The 17,201-nt window shown below is 35.3% G+C and overlaps 2 protein-coding genes across 2 annotated transcripts; both read right to left on the bottom strand.

The window, feature by feature from the left end:
- Window positions 1–8,729: 8,729 nt before the first annotated feature.
- Window positions 8,730–9,222, bottom strand: LOC116199783. Its single transcript, XM_031530272.1, has one exon. It carries the CDS (start codon window positions 9,160–9,162, stop codon window positions 8,866–8,868), a length of 297 nt encoding a protein of 98 aa, XP_031386132.1. The 5' UTR covers window positions 9,163–9,222; the 3' UTR covers window positions 8,730–8,865.
- Window positions 9,223–9,746: 524 nt separating this feature from the next.
- LOC116199782 (subtilisin-like protease SBT1.7) lies at window positions 9,747–13,106 on the bottom strand. The gene has a single exon (XM_031530271.1). The coding sequence runs from the start codon at window positions 12,366–12,368 to the stop codon at window positions 10,050–10,052; it is 2,319 nt and encodes a 772-aa protein (XP_031386131.1). The 5' UTR covers window positions 12,369–13,106; the 3' UTR covers window positions 9,747–10,049.
- Window positions 13,107–17,201: the final 4,095 nt, after the last annotated feature.

Here is a 17,201-nt window from a genome sequence, read left to right as displayed (position 1 = left end):
CAATTAATTATCAATCAACATATCTATACAATATATAAAAGTATGACAAGTTTCTCTAACTTTCAATATTTCAAAAATGCCCGTATAGCTACATATCCTTGTTAAATTTCTACCTTTCTTTTCATACATTTTACTCCCACAATTTTAGTATACTTTGTTAGTATGACTTTTTCTCACACACTTTCAACTCTGTATTCATCGCTCATTCTCAACATTCATTGTCTCACATCTTCTATCATATATGGCCTCAACCGAGTTAGACTCTATGGATCTCTTCTAAAGTACGACCATTCCCAAAGTGCTTCTCCAACTTCTTTTTCCTTTTTGGCTTGGGTAAATTAATAATATTACTATTTTATCCTTTACTCAAATAATATGAATGCTACTAAACATCACATATTTTCAATAACATGTCATGCTTTCATTCTCTTTAATAGAAAAACTAACTTTTACGTATTTTTCTCATGACCTGTCAACTTCGAGGCACCCTTTCGTAGTTCTTCACTATATAACAAACATAGCATGTTCTATTTCATAATTATTCACTCGTACAAACACATCAAACATGAAATAACTTCTCCATTCAACGCTCACGTTTCCTCTCTAAATAATAGGGAGAAGAATTAGAAAAGAAATTAGACTGAAAAGAAAACTACAACTGAAACAAAGATAAATAATAGAATGAAGAACATACCTTGAATAGAATCCACTGAAATTTCTGAATGGCTAGCTGCATGTGAGGATTATAATGAAAGGAAATATAAGGAATTACGGATGTAAAATTGATTGAAATAAAACATCAAACAATAAATGTAAAAGAACTCCAAAGTAATATCGTATTCTCATTTCACATCATACATGATCATCATCACAACATCATCCCTTTCTTCGCATTATCATCATAATAATAAATTATCCAAGGCAAGCAACGAAGGAACAAAAATTTTGAAAATGTACTTACTGAGTCTAAAAGAGCCGAAGAGAGATCGTTCTATCCTTTGGTTTTGTTGACAGAGAAGAGGATGAATGAATGAATGAATGAAGCCCTCCTCAATGTATATGAGCATGCAGCCTTTATAAGCACTTTTTCACCAAAAAAAAACTGAAATAATTGCCAACTAAAAAAACTAATAGAATTATTGAGAGAGTGTGTTCCAAAAAATGTTGGTTTTGGGTAAATGAATATTAACTTAGAAAAAAAAAGTAGAAAAAGAAATATCAATTAATTATCGTTCAATATATCTATATTATATATAAAAGTATGACAAGTTTCTTTAATATTCAATATTTCAAAAATACCCTTATACTCTCGTCACTTTTCCTCGCAAATTTTTGGCTTGTGACATTTGTTTGCACATTTTTACTATATTTATAAACCGACTATTTCTATTCATTGCTCATTTTCGACTCTTTATTTCCTCGCATCTCTCTCAACCGAGTTACCCTTCGTCACAAGTATGTTTGTTCTATTATTATTTCATCACGATTTATAATTTCAAAATTTGTTGCACCATATGTTCATTTTTGTTGTCCTAATAGGCTCATACATTTTTTGTCTCGTCCCTATAAATTACGTGGTTGTTTTCAAGATTTCTTATTTTCCCAATTTTGTTTCCAAAAAATACATGTATCTTTCGTAAATGTCAACCTTTCTTTTTATACATTTTACTCCCAAACTTTTGGTGTGATTTGTTAGTATGACTTTTTTTCACACACTTTCAACTCGCTATTCATCGCTTATTTTCAATATTCATTGTCTCACATGTTCTATCATATATTGCCTCAGCCGAGTAAAACTTTATAGGTTTCTTCTAAAGTATGACCATTCCCATACTTTGTAGATCTCTTTTATTTCCTTTTTGCCCTTGCTATATTAATAATATTACTATTTTATCATTTACTCAAATAATATCAATGCTACTAAACATCACATCTTTTCACTAACATGCTTTGCTTTCATTCGTTTTGATAGAAAAATTAACTTTTACGTATTCTTTCTCATGACATTTTGACTTCAAGGCACCCTTTCGTATTTCTTCAATATATAAACAACCTAGCATGTTCTTTCTCATAATTATTCAATCTGACAAACACATCAAGTATAAAATAACTTCTCTATTCAACGGTCACGGTTCCTCTCTAAATAATAGGGAGATGAATTAGAAAAGAAGATCGACTAAAAAGAAAACTACAACTGAAACAAAGATAAATAATAGAATAAAGAACATACCTTGAATAGAATCCATTGCAAATTCTGAATGGCTAGTTGCACGTGAGGATTATAATGAAAGGAAGTATAAGGAATCACATATGAAAAATTGATTGAAATAAAACATCAAACAACAAAGGGAAAATTACACAAAAAACCTAAATTTTGTAAAACATCTTAGTTTTGTTCTAAATTTTATTTTGTGACAAAAAAACTACAAGTTTTGATAATCGTCTCAGATTTGACCTCCCGTTACCATTCTGTTAAGTTTGCCGTCTATTTGCCTACGTGGATTTCACGGGACCCACAAAATTTACACATCATCTAATCATCTTCTCTTTTCTTTACAAAAATAACCTAAGTTTTTAGAAAAGTCTAAAATTTGTTCCAAATTTTGATTTGTAATTTTAAAAAATACATATTTTAACAATTTATCAGAAATGGTCAATGAGAGGAGATGCTAGCCGAGGCTGACTTTAGGAGCAAAAACGTATGGTTTTTTTTCATTACAAACCAAATTTATGATGAAATTTAGACTTTTGAAATTTTGATTTTTTTATTTAACCTATCTTATTTGTTTATTGATCTATGTTTGAAATTAATAGTTCACGTATGCAAAATTAACGGAATTTATAACGAATGTCATTTTTTAGACAATTTAGAAAATTTATGGTTTGTTTTGTTACAAAACAAAATTTAGGATAAAACTGAGACCTTTTACAAAACTTAGATTTTTTTTGTGTAATTTGCCCAACAATAAATGTAATAGGACTCCAAAGTAATATCGTATTCTCATTTCACATCATACATGATCATCATCACAACATCATCCCTTTCTTCGTATTATCATCATAATAATAAGTTATCACAGGTAAGCAATGAAGGAACATCAATCTTGGAAATATACTTACTGGATCTAAAAGAGCCAAAGAGAGATCGTTCTATCATTTGGTTTCATTGGCAGAGAAAAGGATAAATGAATGAATGAAGTCATCCCTCAATGTATATGAGCATGTAGTCTTCTGTATGAGCACTTTTTCACAAAAAAAAAAAACTGAAATAACTGCCAACTAAAAAAAACTGTTATAATTGTTGAGGGATTGTGTTCCAAAAAGTTGGTTTTAGGTAAATAAATATTAATTTAGAAAAAAAAGTAGAAAATGGAATATCAATTAATTATTAATCAATATATCTATACTATATATAAAAGTATGACAAGTTTTTCTAATTTTCAATATTTCAAAAATACCCTTATACTCTCGTGATTTTTACTCGCATCTTTTCTGCTCGTGACTTTTGTTTGCACATTTTCACTATATATATATATCGACTCTTTCTATTCATTGCCCATTTTCGACTCTTTATTGCCTCGTATATCTCTCAACCGACTTAGCCCTTCGTCACAGGTATGTTTGTTCTATTATTATTTTATAATGATTTATAATTTCAAAGTTTTGTTGCACCATGTGTTCATTTTTAGCGTCTGTTGTCCTAGCAAGTTCATACATTTTTTGTCTTGTCAATATGAATCACATGGTTGTTTTCAAGATTTCTTGTTTTCCCCATTTTTGTACCAAAAAATACCCGTATCTTTAGTAAATTTCTACCTTTTTTTTCATAACTTTTACTTTCACACTTTTGGTGTGCTTTGCTAGTATCACTTTTTCTCACACACTTTCAACTCTCTATTCATCGCTCATTCTCAACATTCATCGTCTCACATGTTCTATCATATATTTCCTTAGCTGAGTTAGACTTTGCAGATCTCTTCTATAGTAAGACCCTTCCCAAAGTATTTGTCCAACTTTTTTTTTCCTTTTTGCCCTTGGTAAATTAATAATATTACTATTTTACCCTTTACTCAAATAATACGAATGGTACTAAACATCACATCTTTTCAATAGCATGGCATCCTTTCATTCGTTTTAATAAAAAAAAACTTTTACGTATTCTTTCTCATGACCTTTCGACTTCAAGGCACCCTTTCATACTTCTTCACTATAAAAACAACATAATATGTTCTTGTAATTATTCACTCTGAAAAATGCATCAAACATAAAATAACTTATTCATTCAACGTTCACGGTTCCTCTCTCCTCTTTCCTATTTACATTTGTATCTTTTTTATTTTCTCTCTCAATTTTTAATTACTTCTTATTTTAATTATTCTTATTCTTTTTTGCTAATCATTGAAAAAACTTTCTCGTGCTCTTTTTCTTTGACCATAATCCCTTTATTGTTTTCAAGTTTCAAAAGCCAACTTATACATATTCTTTCTCATGACCTTTCAATTTCAATTCACCATTTCATATTTTTCACTATAAAAACTGCCTAGCATGTTCTTTTCCATAAGTATTCACTTTGACGAACGTATCAAATACGAAATAACTTTTCTTTTCAATGCTCACAGTTCCTCTCTCCTGTTTCCTATTTACATTTGTATCAATGGATTTTCAAAATTTATATAAAATTTTTTTAAAAGTTATTTTATAGATGGATATTTTTTTATGAGTTACTATCATATATCATGGGATAAAAAAAATTTATTTGTTGACGAATTTTTCAAAATTTATATTAATTTGTTTAAAAAATTATTTAAGACATTATGCCATTAGTAATTTGATTTCAAAGTCCTAATCAATTTTTTTATAGGATTCTAATGATACAAAAGTACGCATATGGGAGAATAAAAAAGAAAGAAAGAGAAGAAAAGTTTCAAAAAAAAGAGATACAATATCATTAATTTCTTTTTTATTTAATTTTATTTTTTCTTATCTCTAGATTTTTCTTCACTCCCAATACTTATTCTTTTATTTTTCTTCTATAGACATACATCGGCTACCGTTTTATCAATTCCCATTGCAGTGTTTGCCACCACCACCTACTAACAATGTTGCACAAGCTTAAAGCCTTCATGTGTCAATGTCCTCCTTCATGAGTTCTAGGTACATTTTCGTTCTTGCTCCTCCAGGATACGTGTGTAAAAAGGGAGAGGTAAGTTGTTCCCATGTAAATCTAGTATTGATTATCAATAAAACTTATCAGTTTGCAACATAAACAAAATTTACTCTTGTGCCTTAGGTGGGACCTAAAATGTATTTTTTTTCTATTTTATTTGTTAAGTATAAATTATAATATATAATATGAACTACTAAATAAATTTATATATACATAAAATTGAGTCCAATCAACTTTTTTCCAGTTTTCTTTCTTTAAAACTTAAACCCGACCCTTGAAGTCTTTAATTTTCGAAATTTTTCGATCGATATGGGTCAGTTTTTTCTGAATATCTGAATTTTGGGCGTCATTGCAAGACTATTTGTGAAAATAATATTTCTATTAATTATTTTGTAAACTTTTGTTAAAAATTTTAATTTTTTTCTCTATTTTTTATTTAGGATATTCTATTGAAATGAAAGATCAAGACAAAAATATATATATATACTGAAAAGAATTTCTTGAAAAAAATTTATTTTAAAATTGCATTAATTTTATTTATTAAAAATTCATTTTCAATATTTCAATAGTACTTATCAAATTTTTATTATTCATAAATTAGATTCTGCACCAGTGCTATGCATACTATGGAAAAAACCATAGTTTAAAACGTTGCCTTTGTATTTCCATCATTATATACCATTTGTAATTCTACATAATTGTGCTATTATTAATAAACTACAAAATTGTGATGAAAATTGAAAAAAAAATAATTTTTTAGTGAAATAAAAGAAAAATAACTTAGGTTGAGATAGAGATGGAGTGAGGGTTGAAGAGAAATAAGTAAAAAGTAGAGTGAAAGTTGATCGCGTATGAATTGATGGAGGAGCGAGATAAGATATATGAGTTCAAAATTTGAGCAATTTTATAGTTTTATTATTGCCTTCAGTTTTGCTTTTCTTCAATAAAGTAAAAAATAATGGGGATAATTTTGTAAAATTATACAAAAACTGATACATATATTTAGATATAGTAATTTGTCATTAGCATGTTAATTTTGTATATACTTTTTTATGTTACACATATGCAAATACCATTATTAATATATATATATATATATACATATATATGTTTCCATTGAATGTAATATTATTTATTTATTTTATTATAAAATTAAATGAAATATTTTTTGTAAATATTATTAGCTTCCTTTAATAATTTTTATTTATTTTTCAATATTTGAACACCCTTGGGTCCACTTGGTAGATTTTCATATGCCAAGTTTACAATGTTAGTGCCATGTTAGAAAAATCCATTAAAACTTACAGGAAAGTGATGGCACACGAGACGTTATAAGAGACTCATTATTTGTAATTCTATCAATTAAAAAAATTCTTGCTATAAATAATAAAAAGGTCAAATTTTACTTTTTTTGGTTCATCAACCCTCATAGATATTATTAATTATTTTATTTTTTTATTTATAAATTAAAGTATGAATAGATTTTTTACTAAAAACAATCACAAATTCATTCAAAATGAGATACTATTAATTTGCTTATGATTTATATATTTCTTTTTTTAAAAGAGTTTTCTTATATATTATGTCGTTCGAGTATTATGTATTTTAACATTATCAAAAAAGATTTCACGTGCACACGTAAATTCACTAGTATAATTAAATGTTACAAAATCTTGTACAAACAAATAATGTACTCGTGAAAGCTGGGTCTTTATCAAACCAACACAGACATTTATCAGCCCAGCCCATTTAATTAGCCCGTAGAAAGGGAAAATGCAAACATTATAGACAGCCCACCCATAGCTCATACTCTTTTAACTAGTTGAACAGCCATACTTTTTTTTTTTTTTGTGCACACCAGAATGTTAGATATCCAGAATTCTAACAAACCCTGCCTAATCCAATCAGGAGATCAAATATTAAAGGTTATTTCAAAAATCTAAATCTATGTTTATATGAATATCTATATAAATATATTTATATATATATAAGTACGATGCGTTTCTTATATATTTCTCTAATTTTCATTATTTTAAAAATACTCTTACATCATCGTGATCTTTTCTCACACTCTTTTTAGTTCATGACTGCGGCCGCGCACTTTCATATACTATATGTATACACACATATATATATATATTATCTATTACACTATTATTATTATTAAACCTATTATTACTTTTCTAAAATCTTCTTGACACTTTAAAAAGTATGCATTTATGCCCATCCAATTATCTCTTCTATTTTAATCCTTTGAAACATAACCGAACATACCTTTCCATATAAAACACATTTTTTCCATATAAAACACTTTGAAAAGTATCCATTCATATCTTTCCAACTATCTTTTCATTTTTAATCCTTTGAAACATAATTGAATGTACCTTCTCATTATTTCATAAATACTTTTGTACTCTCATGACTTTTCTCACACTCTTTTCAGTTCGTGACTTTTGGTTGCGCTATTTTAGATATTATATATTATTATTATTGTTTTGTTGTTATTATTATTATTATTATTAAAGTATGAAGCTCAGTTAAGAGTACTCCACGTTCGATAATTCCTTTTTTATCCTCACACTATTTTTTAAAGAGCTTTTTATTTTTAATTTTACTATTCATTGTAAATGGACATAATTTATCATCTCAATGGTGCCTTTTTTTTAGGGGGAAAATAAAAACGGCCAGTATGATATCTTGCATTGTCGTTTGGCATACATACCCCTCCAAACTCCATTAAACACAACCCTTCCAAAATTATCCATTTATCATAACGTAAAACTCTAATAATCTAATACCCGCTGCTATAATAAAAGTGACGAACCATCGTGCGTTTTCCACTGATGGTTAAGTGAGTGGTTCAACTAATATTTAATATCATCAACAATGAGCATCCCAAATATATAAGAAAATACCAAGCTTAAATTGATTAGTATAGGATATGTATGCGTGGAAGTTGAACCACTAGTCGGTACGTATCACTAGGTAAAATCCAAGTATCTCGTACGGACAATATTACTAATTGGTTGCTGTAAGATCGTAGGGAAAAGTTCGAATTTATCAATCCTGCTTAAAAATTATAGTCCTATACGATGTTGATTACAATTCGACTTATAACAAGCAGAAAAGACCAAATTACACAAATCCACAATCAGATCAGATGGGCGAATTTTTACTCAATGTTGCTTCATAAATATGCAAATTGTCTTGGCAAAACACTACCAAAAAAAAAAAACTATTTAAGTTTTCTAAGTATGGGCTGATGGCAATGTTTCTATCCAACTCAGTGGTTTTATCTTATTGTACTCCTCATCTGTTAGTTCGTTCACTTCTCAGCCCAATCAATAGCACGAAGATCGAGATCTGGGTAGCCCAAATACCAATACCGATTCAGTCCAAAATGAAGAAATCGAAACTGACATAATATAATCAACCACGATGACGACTCAACCATAAATTGAGGTAGATGAACTTTGCTTGCTGTGCAGGAAATGAAACCCGTTGGAAATTCTTTCGTGGCTAAGTCGATATCCGAACAGAATCAATACGGTAATTCTTTAAATAGATCGAATAACTTTCAATGAAATAGTAACTCCCCTATCTTCGATATTGTCATGAGCATGTAGTGTTACATTTTTGATACAGTCACATCGAAAGAACTCGACTGTTTTTATAGGGATAACATATAGCAAAGCCAACTATTTGGGCGCTGAATGGCGGTGAGCATCCTCGGCAGCGGGGACACCGGAATCGGAAGAGACGGCCCCGCCAGAGAGGGTGGGGGCATCAGTGGCCCCGGCACCCCGGCCAGCTTTCGGCTCCTGGTGGCCCTCCGTCCCGTAGCCCTTGCGCTTGTAGTCCTCCAAATCATCGTACTTGGTGTACGGGCTTTCCTCCGTAGGAAGCCGCACCTCTGCGCTCCTCGCTGCGTCGCCACCTCCTCCGGCCCTTCTCTCCATCCCCTGCTGCCGTTGCTGCTGCTTGTCGGGTTCCATTTGTCGTGGTAGTCGTTGATGACTATCCGTTGCTTCGGCCGATTGACGTTGTACCTACGTCGTTGAATATATATCTCTCACTCTTGACTACTTGCTTGACACGTGGAAGGGGACGTGGCAGTCTTTTATAGTCATGGCTCCACGTGGCACGTCCTCCTCGTTTTCAGCGCCCCCACCTACGGCAAGTGAAATTTGCTTGTGATGATCGTCTGTCTTAGTAGCTAGGGAGGTGAAGTGAATTTCTGGCTCACGAGGTATTCAAGATCGGTTCGGTATAAACTCGGATTCAATTCGGTCTTATTGCTGATCCAAGCTCGAGTCGAGGTCCCGAGTCAAGGAGTTGTACTCGAGTTGCTCATTACTTGCCCAGAATAAATTGCAGCGGATCCAATTTTTTGCCTGACTGACTATCCTCGTTCAAGCTCCTAACACCTCTCCAAGCACAAGCACAATTCGACTGCCCTCGTCCAAATTTCAAGCCCAATTCTGCTCTGCAAGCAGAGGATCTTGGACTAGAATCAATGTCCGCATGTATCAGAAGATAGACGGACCGAAGTGAAAATCTAGTGATTTGATCATACTGATAGACTTAACAACGCGTGCATATTTCATTTCCTTTCATAATCATCCTATCCGATCAACATTATAATCATCTATACACGCCGAAATGGTAATAGAGACATAATCGGGATTCAAAAGAAAGAAAAGACATCCTATGAGCATTCTGATATTCATGTTGTTTGTTGTCCGTAAGGATTGTTCATCAAAACACATTATTCCCAGAAGATCCCATGATTTACCAATAATTTATCCCACCCCTCTTCGAGTGAGTGAATAACAACATTTGATTGAAACCCAATTTCCCCCGTCGATCGTCCATCCAATTGCTAAGTCCAAGTAAAGGCCATGGGACTCCCGACCGTATGATCCCCGTCCGACCACACGAGCTTCCCGAAGCTGTTCTTTCCAGGAGTTGCCGAGCTCCATGTCACGGTAACAGCATAGCTCTTCTTCTCATTTGCAGCGCTGAAGCTCAGTGTGCTGGGGTCCACAGACACCTTGACTGCCTTCGAGTCTGTTGAGATCGAGACCTTGTAAGTTCCCGCCCCGCTCACACTGGTAACTGTCCTCGTGAACTTCACCACATTGCCCCCGCTTCCGCCCGTCCCTGTGGTGTCGAATGTCGCCGCAAAGGAAGGATAGTTTAGGTCAAGAATGCTGTACTTCTTGCTGGGATCGCACGTGAAGTTCCTTCGAGCCACTAGGTTGATCTGTGAGGCCGTGTAGTTGAGCGCGCAGAGGAAGTCGAGGTAGTCGGCAGCTGTGAGGTCGTAGACGAGCCCCGGGTTTAAGGCAGATATGGGGTCCACGTGGCCGGCCCCGTAATCGAATGGCGTGGCGGTCTCCCCTGTCGCCACATCCATCAGCATCTTGCCATCCTTGTAGGTTGAGTATGCGGTGGTCATGAGGGCGGAGCGGATAACGGCCGGACTCCAATCCGAGTGTCTGGATTTGACGAGAGCAGCCAGACCGCTCACGTGGGGACAAGACATGGACGTCCCCGAGATAATGTTGAACTCGACATGGCGGTCATCGACAGAAAGCCCCGTGGGGCCCACTGCGCCGGTCCAACCGGCTAAGATGTTGACACCCGGAGCTATCAGGTCCGGCTTGAGAATGCCGGGAGCGACCGTGCTTGGGCCCCTCGAGCTGAATGCTGCCACCACTGGGGCCGGCTGGATCCCAACCTTGGTCCCTTCAAAGAAAATCGTTGCGGTCGGATTCGAATCTGTGAACACATATTTCCTTATTTCGTCCCCGTTCTTTGCGCCCACCGCAGAGGCAGGTAACAAGTGCGCGTCCGCCACCAGCTCTTCACCATTTTCGTCCGTGTTGGCGAGCACCATCCCGGCGCCACCAGCCTGCTTCACGACCAGGCCCTTCTGGACCCGAGAATTCATTCCTCGATCGCACAAGACGATCTTCCCGGCAACCTTATTCGAGTCGAGAGTCCCCACCATACAGAGGTTCCCGTTGGTGGCGTTGCTTACATTGCCGGCGTAGACGAAGGGCAGTAGAGTCTTGGGCAAGGGGCTGCCGCTGTAGAGTGACACGCCGGAGTAGTTCTTCCCGTTTCCAAGGCTGACATATGCAGGGAAATCTCGATCGATCGTGCCCGCCCCGACAGTGGTGATCCACGGTGCAACATTGGACAGTGATCCTGGTGTCGGCCCCGAATTCCCGGCAGAGCATGAGACAAGGATTCCTTTCTCGGCAGCGGCAAAGGCCCCAATTGCTATGCTATCACGGTAAAAGTCAGGGGAGCCGCCTCCAAGGGACAGGGAGAGTACATTTACACCGTCGGTAATAGCCTTGTCCATGGCAGCGAGAATATCGGAGCTAAAGCAACCATTCTTCCAGCAAACTTTGTAGACGGCTAACCGAGCCTTCTTGGCCATCCCACGGGCCGTCCCCTGGGCATACCCAAATAGGTTTGCGCCTTCCACCTCGGAGCCAGCCGCCGTGGAGGAGGTGTGCGTCCCGTGGCCGTCATCGTCCCTCGGGGACTTGGACTCGTTGGACCAGTCGATCGGGCCCACCGCGGCCTCGTATCCTTTCGCAAGAAACCTTGCTCCGATCAGTTTCCGGTTGCAATTTGCAGTAGAGAAGTTTGCCCCGGCCTCGCATTCACCCTTCCACCAGGACGGTCCGTCCCCCATGTCAGCATCGCTGTAGCTCTTCCTCTCGGGCCAAATTCCAGTGTCCAGAACCCCCACGACGACGTCCGCCTCCGAATCGGCCTCCGGAAGCAGTTTCGAGTTATCACCCAGTCCGAGGAACTCAGGAGTCCTGGTCGTGTGGAGCTCGTACCGCTGCTCGGGGAGGACAGACAGGATCCCGGGCCGGGCCGCGAGGGACTCGGCCTCCGCCGCGGTGAGCCGGGTGGCGAACCCGTGGATGGCGGTGGAGTAGGTGTAGATCATCTCGGCCGTGTCGGAGACAGATCTGAGGTTGGCGTCGTACCAGTGCTCGTGGTGCTGGAAGGCCCGGGGCATCTGGGACTCCGCCACGTGTACAATGTAGGTCCGCCGGGTGGTCTCGCCATTATCCCCCGTCTCCGTAGCGGCGGCGGAGGACACGCTGAGGGGCCCCACAAGGAGGAAGCCCAAGAGAACGGGCACCAGATAGGCCCCCGTCTTCGCCATGATTGGACTACTCCTCTCTGGGTTCACTGTTTAATGGAGGAGCTCGAACTTCAATGAGAGCGATGGATGGATACAGAGCAGAGCGAGGGGCTGTCTATATATACATATATATATATATGGGGAAGCTAGTGTAAAATGATACGGAGATATTAGAATGGGAGGAAGAGGGTGGGTTGTTGTCGGGTTCGGGGGATGAATGATTGCGTTATGACAAAAAAGGAACAGCTTACGGCAAGCTCGACGATGAGAGAGAGAGAGAGAGAGAGGGAGGGAGAGAGGGAAATAATGATGTAGATTTAGATTAATAGCTGGAGCTTTGATCACGTGTGGTAGCCGGCTTTAATCCAAAGGGTGGAGTTCGTTCTTTCTTCCTCTCTGCTTCCTTCCCGCTTCGAGCCCTGTTTCTGCTCTGTTTCACACTCTCACTGGATTTGTTGATGAGGGAAGGGAGGGAGGGAGGGAGGGAGGTAGTGGGAATTGAGTAATGGCGGTTTTTGCTGATGAGCTTTGGTTGCTTTCTTCCCTCTTTTTGCAGGAAAAGGAAAAGAAATGTAACAGAAGCTTTAACTAGTGGGAGGAGAAGAGAACCCCATCCCGACTGAACTGACAAAAGCTAAGGATAAAGGAAATGGAGAGAGAGAGAGAGAGAGATCAGGGCGAGGAACCGGCGGTGGAAGAAGACGCTGACGATGACTAAGACGAAACTGAACTCAAATCAATCCTTCATCATCCTTCCTCGATTCAATACAACCGTTGGGAAGATTTTCTTCTTTCCCCAACTACCACGCACATTCACCGAGTGAAATCCAACCGTTGTGTTTTTGAGTGATGAGAGAGATCTAAAATTGAAAAAGTAATAATAACAATAAAAAATAAAATACATTCAGTGTCATAACAGCCATTCTCGACTCACCACTAAGAGATATTCGATATAACTGATTAATTATGTCTACGCATTGCACGGGTTTTACATTCAATGAACTATTTGGGTATGTCGACAATTTACATGTCTATATCTTAATTATCAACATATAAATTACATTAATAGGTTGATTAATATAATGAAGGCCCATGGTGTTACATTTATGAGGGTAGGAGACTAATGCGAATTATTAATTTACAAATAGATTTAAATCTCAATCAAAACTTGAGATATGATCTTCACTAATCTTATGGACGTAATACACTATTTTTAATCAATTTAGACTTTGATGGAGAGTTGTGCAAAACGACTATGGAGAATTCACGACTGCCTCGTCTTTCCCTTCCAAGAAAAATCAAGCCCTCCATATGGTATTGTGTACGAGCCCAACTGTATCAATTATAGCTTATGACAATCATCCATCCTTATCACAAATTTTTACCGAATGTGCAAGCTCAGCATGATACATATTTTTGCAATTATAATTTCAAGATAAATAGGTCAAAATGTGGAGACAGAAAAGAAAAAATAATTGGAAAATCTTGAACTTTGCGAGCCCTTCTAGTTCACGGGTATGTGTCTCTACTTACGAAAGAAAAACTTGGGTTGGTGGGGGTTATCTTTTCTGGAGGTTCCACCCGCCAACCAACTTTTTTTAAGGAAAAAAAAAATATTTTAACTACATTATTAATTTATAAAAATTATAAATATTGGCAATAGATATTCTCACGGGGAAATTCTATTATCGTTTTATTTTTCATCATAATAAAATCTGTATTTTCTTTTGTACGAATCAGGTGGTTCTCATAACAACTTGCGACTCGATTATTAACCTTCTTGGATGAATTACAAAGAAGCCATTTAAGTGCAGCTTAAAAATATTTAACTTGATATATAATTTCTAAGTTGTTCTTTTTATTCACCTGAATTTCTAAGTGATTCTAAGTAAATCTAAATCAGAGTAGTTTTGTGATAATAACCATTTAGGGGGCGTTTGATTTTAAAGTTAAAGTAACTTTGATTTTGATTTTGATTTTGATTTTGATTGTAGAAAAAGACAAATGAGATGGTATTATAAATTTGACTTGGAAAACGTGTATTTTTTTTGTTTAGTGGGTAGAGTTAAAATCAAAATCACGATTCTAAAATCAGTTTCAAATTTCAAACGGGGCCATCACCGGGGCAAAATCCCTTGAGGGTTAGAAAGTTTGAAATTGTATATATTATAATAGATAAAGAAATTTTTTCCACTTCCCCGTTTTGAATTATATATGAAGTTAAATCGCATATCTATATATATCTTATTGGTCATGCTATTACGTACTTTTATTTCGGTACGTACTTCGAGTTTTATCAAATAGAAATTGCAACTATCGGACGAGGAGTATGTTTCCCCAAAAGATATCTTCCCATTAAACAATGTGACGTAAGTACTAATTTAAGTAATTTCTGTTGAGAGAGAGTTCCAATGTAACACGCAGCAGCAGTGTCAGGTTCTTTTGTACTTTATATCATAATATTTTTTTTCTTTAACAAGAAAGGTCTAAGAACATCAGTTATTTCATTCCAATATCGAACTTAAAATTTATTACAAGTATGTATCACTATATTATATTATTTTTGATAACTCTTTCTTATTTTTCAATTGAAAAAAAAGACTGTTTTTCCATTGGATTTGGGGGCCAGGGCGATCACATGCATACCATTGGAAAGCGAGTTACATAAATTAAATTGATATTTTAATGTGCAAGATTTTTCTTGTTACAATTATGGAAGTGTTGGAGCCCGCGGGTCGTACTCTTCCTTGTTTTCCTCCAACGGATAATTATATATATATATATATATATATATATCTGTGTGTGTCATTTTAAAATTGTTAACACAAGAGAACAAATTTATGTAATTATTGTTGATTATATTTTATTGAAAAAAAGTGAATATATTTTTCACCCAAAAAAAAGATCATCAAATATATATATGAGCTTTAGGTGCTTACATATTAATTATGAGCTTTGATAATTTGAGCTTTAGGTGCATACATATTAATTACACATCCTCAAACAGATGGACTTATCGTATTTATATATTTCCTCGCTCTTATGCCCCGAACAAGATCCATTAATTCAGCGTAAAATTAATATATGCATATATTCCTTCAATTAGAATTCAAGCAACTCAGAAAAATTTGGACTTGTTCTGCTATATCTCATAATCCTCTCAGCTCGCGAAGACCATGTGATGACCATACCAAACAATAAATCTTGAGCCGGTCCATGGAAATAATTCAAATTAAAATATATATAAAGATTCACAATTAAGCATATATAAACGTGAGTTCCAAAAAAACGCTTTATATATCTCCTCGATCAAGATGTTTTGGATAATATATAAAACAATGGATATATATAAATATATACGATATTTATTTATACATACTTGGAAGCCGTCGGTCTTTATCGTAGACAAAAAGCGGGAAGGCAGGAGGAAAAGGAAGAAAATGTCTTCATCAACCGTCAAGACTTGTATATAAACCGTAGATTAATTAATTGATAATTATCCTAAGCTTTCGTGGTTCCAATCATTGCAACTGTTTAAACAACCGTTGAGCTAATACACGTTAAGCTGAGCAGAAAAAAAAACTAATATGTGTTAAAATATCACATTATCAATGTTGAGAAAGAAAATGTATTATAGCGACATAAATTCTCGCTTAACAATTAAAAAAATTTACATTTGATTTTTGCTAATGAAATTACTTATATTTCTCTATTTATTTAAACTAAGTTCACAAACCCTTCTTTATTATAATATTCCGACTTGTGAAATATAATATATTTATATTGTTTACTATATAAGTATACATACATACATATCCGTTGGTAACTCAATTTAATTATGTCATCACTTTTGCTTTTTTGACATGCTTAATGCCCCTCTTAGAAAGAAGGTGGTCCGTGGTCTTCAATAGGTTGGCACTGTATAAACGCATCGATCGAGCTCTTTCTATTCTTTCGGTTGGATGTAATGCCAAGACCTTTTGCGTATTAAATTAACTATATATATATATATATATATCTTTTTCCGAACCGATCCAACGCTGGGGACTATTTATGCTGCCGGCCGAGCCTAAGCCAGGTCAATCAGGTCATATTTGCACTTCTCTTTTCATCCTATATATTTGGCGATGAGACATGTGTCAACCTAGAATCATATGAAACCGAATCTTGACCAATATTTTCTAGCCATGAGGAAAAAAACAGAATCTTGACCAATATTTAAATTCCTGGCTTTGTCATGCAAGAAATGAGATAATCTCTATCACCTTGATTACTAAGAGAAAGTTTATAAACCGTCAAAAAGTAAATAAAATTATATATAACGTCAAAGAAAGTATCTTACAAAAAATATACTATCCTTTAGGAGGCCGAATTATAAAATCTTGAGAGTCGGTAATATTTGAAGGTTCCACATGCAAAGAAGTTTCTTGTGTTTCAAACACGTGGAATTATTAATAAATTTGACTTGAAAAGGATCATATGTATATACACATTAATGTGATAGCTTGTGCATGCACGATCATTAATGATGTTATTATAAAAATCTTTTATTGTGGCATAGGATAGTTAATGGGAAAAAAATATGCGAGATTAATTATTTTTAAATTAATAGGGTAATTAATGTTTTGTAGTCAGTGAAAATTAAATTGAAGCAATTAATGAAGTTAGTAATCTTTCGTCTTGAATAATGTCAGAGTTAACATGTGCTTGGTAAGCAACAAAAAAACAACACATTTTGTAATTTATGGAAAAAAAATTGAAATTTATACACTACTTAACTTTCAACCAAGCAAATGCGACAAAATCAATTAAAGTTTATTATTTTTTCAATAAAATATATAGAAAAAAAATGTC

The sequence above is a fragment of the Punica granatum genome, chromosome 3, assembly GCF_007655135.1.
Source record: "Punica granatum isolate Tunisia-2019 chromosome 3, ASM765513v2, whole genome shotgun sequence".
Lineage (NCBI taxonomy): Eukaryota > Viridiplantae > Streptophyta > Magnoliopsida > Myrtales > Lythraceae > Punica > Punica granatum.
Note: the sequence above shows the minus strand (reverse complement) of the source record. Positions and strands in the feature narration are given on the sequence as shown.